The 1,185-nt window shown below is 31.0% G+C and overlaps 1 protein-coding gene across 1 annotated transcript in view; it reads left to right on the forward strand.

The window, feature by feature from the left end:
• The first annotated feature begins 303 nt into the window (after window positions 1-303).
• LOC106100818 overlaps window positions 304-1,185 on the forward strand; it is a 10,398-nt gene continuing 9,516 nt past the window's right edge. Inside the window, exon 1 of the mRNA XM_013279868.1 lies at window positions 304-581. Coding sequence (XP_013135322.1) covers window positions 471-581 — 111 coding nt within the window. The 5' untranslated portion in view covers window positions 304-470. The remainder of the gene's footprint in view (window positions 582-1,185) is intronic.

Below are 1,185 nucleotides of genomic sequence, written 5' to 3' on the forward strand. Positions count from 1 at the left end.
AGCGTGAAAATATATAGCCTAAAGTGTGACGTAAGTGTTGAGCTTTTTATTAAAAAAAGATTTATTCAAAAACATGCTTTAATTGCTGACATCTTAGGCAACAAAGAAGTGTGTTTTTACGCTCCATTATAACAGTACAGATTTTTATGTAAAGCAAATATTTTAACAATATCTTAATAACAATAACTAGCTAAGCAGCTGGTTACATGATTTCATTTGTATTAAAATAGATAAGTCGTCGCATATTTATGATCACGTTTTATCGTTATTTCTGTATTTACTGCATTGGCTTAATGATCCCTAGGTATTTGTTGTAAGCCAACATCGGTCATAAGTGTATCCACAGTTCTGTTGAATAAGATTGCGTTGAATTTATCAGTCCTATTCGTCACGTCGGTGCAGATTGTTGTACCATTTATTAATTGGTATCGTTTAAATAGAATACTTATTTGAAATAATAATTTTAGACAATGGTGAAGTCCAAGAAAGAAATCCGCACGAAAGTTATGAAGGAGGGCGAGTTTATCCCTCCCGACGGCGGCTGGGGGTGGATGATTGTCCTCGCCGCGGGATTTTCTAATGTGAGTACTAAATTTAATTAATGTTGATGTTTTGAAATTACATTGTGTGAATAAATTACAAGAATATATATACCTGTACTAATATTATAAATGGAAAATGTATGTATTGAAAAAACTCAAAAACTACTCAACCGAGTTCAAAAATTCTTTCACCATTAAAAAGCTACTTTATCGCTGAATAACATATTTTTAATAATAAGCTATATTGTTACATATCATGTAAAAATATGTTATAAGTATGGAAGAGCACATTTATGAAAAAAAGGGTTTTCTAGTGTTACAACCTTTCACTGGTTTATGTATTTTCCACAAGTTTAGGTAGACATTCCGGGTTCGTTTTATAATTTTTTATGACTACCGGAAGTAGTCAATGTCTCAAAACTCCCCACTCATCAATGTGCATGCAAACACATCATGTACATAAACAAACCATTGTTTTCTCAGTATTTGATATCTGATTCATTTAATTGTAAACTATTAACAAGTACATAGTTACTCATATGTCACATAAAAGTTCCATGAATGAGTAATTTAATCTCAAGTACAATTGAAATAGTTATATATTACTAACTTTCCGCGTAGATTAAAAAATAAAAGTGGGTAG

This window comes from Papilio polytes, unplaced genomic scaffold (assembly GCF_000836215.1).
Source record: "Papilio polytes unplaced genomic scaffold, Ppol_1.0 DF824047.1, whole genome shotgun sequence".
Lineage (NCBI taxonomy): Eukaryota > Metazoa > Arthropoda > Insecta > Lepidoptera > Papilionidae > Papilio > Papilio polytes.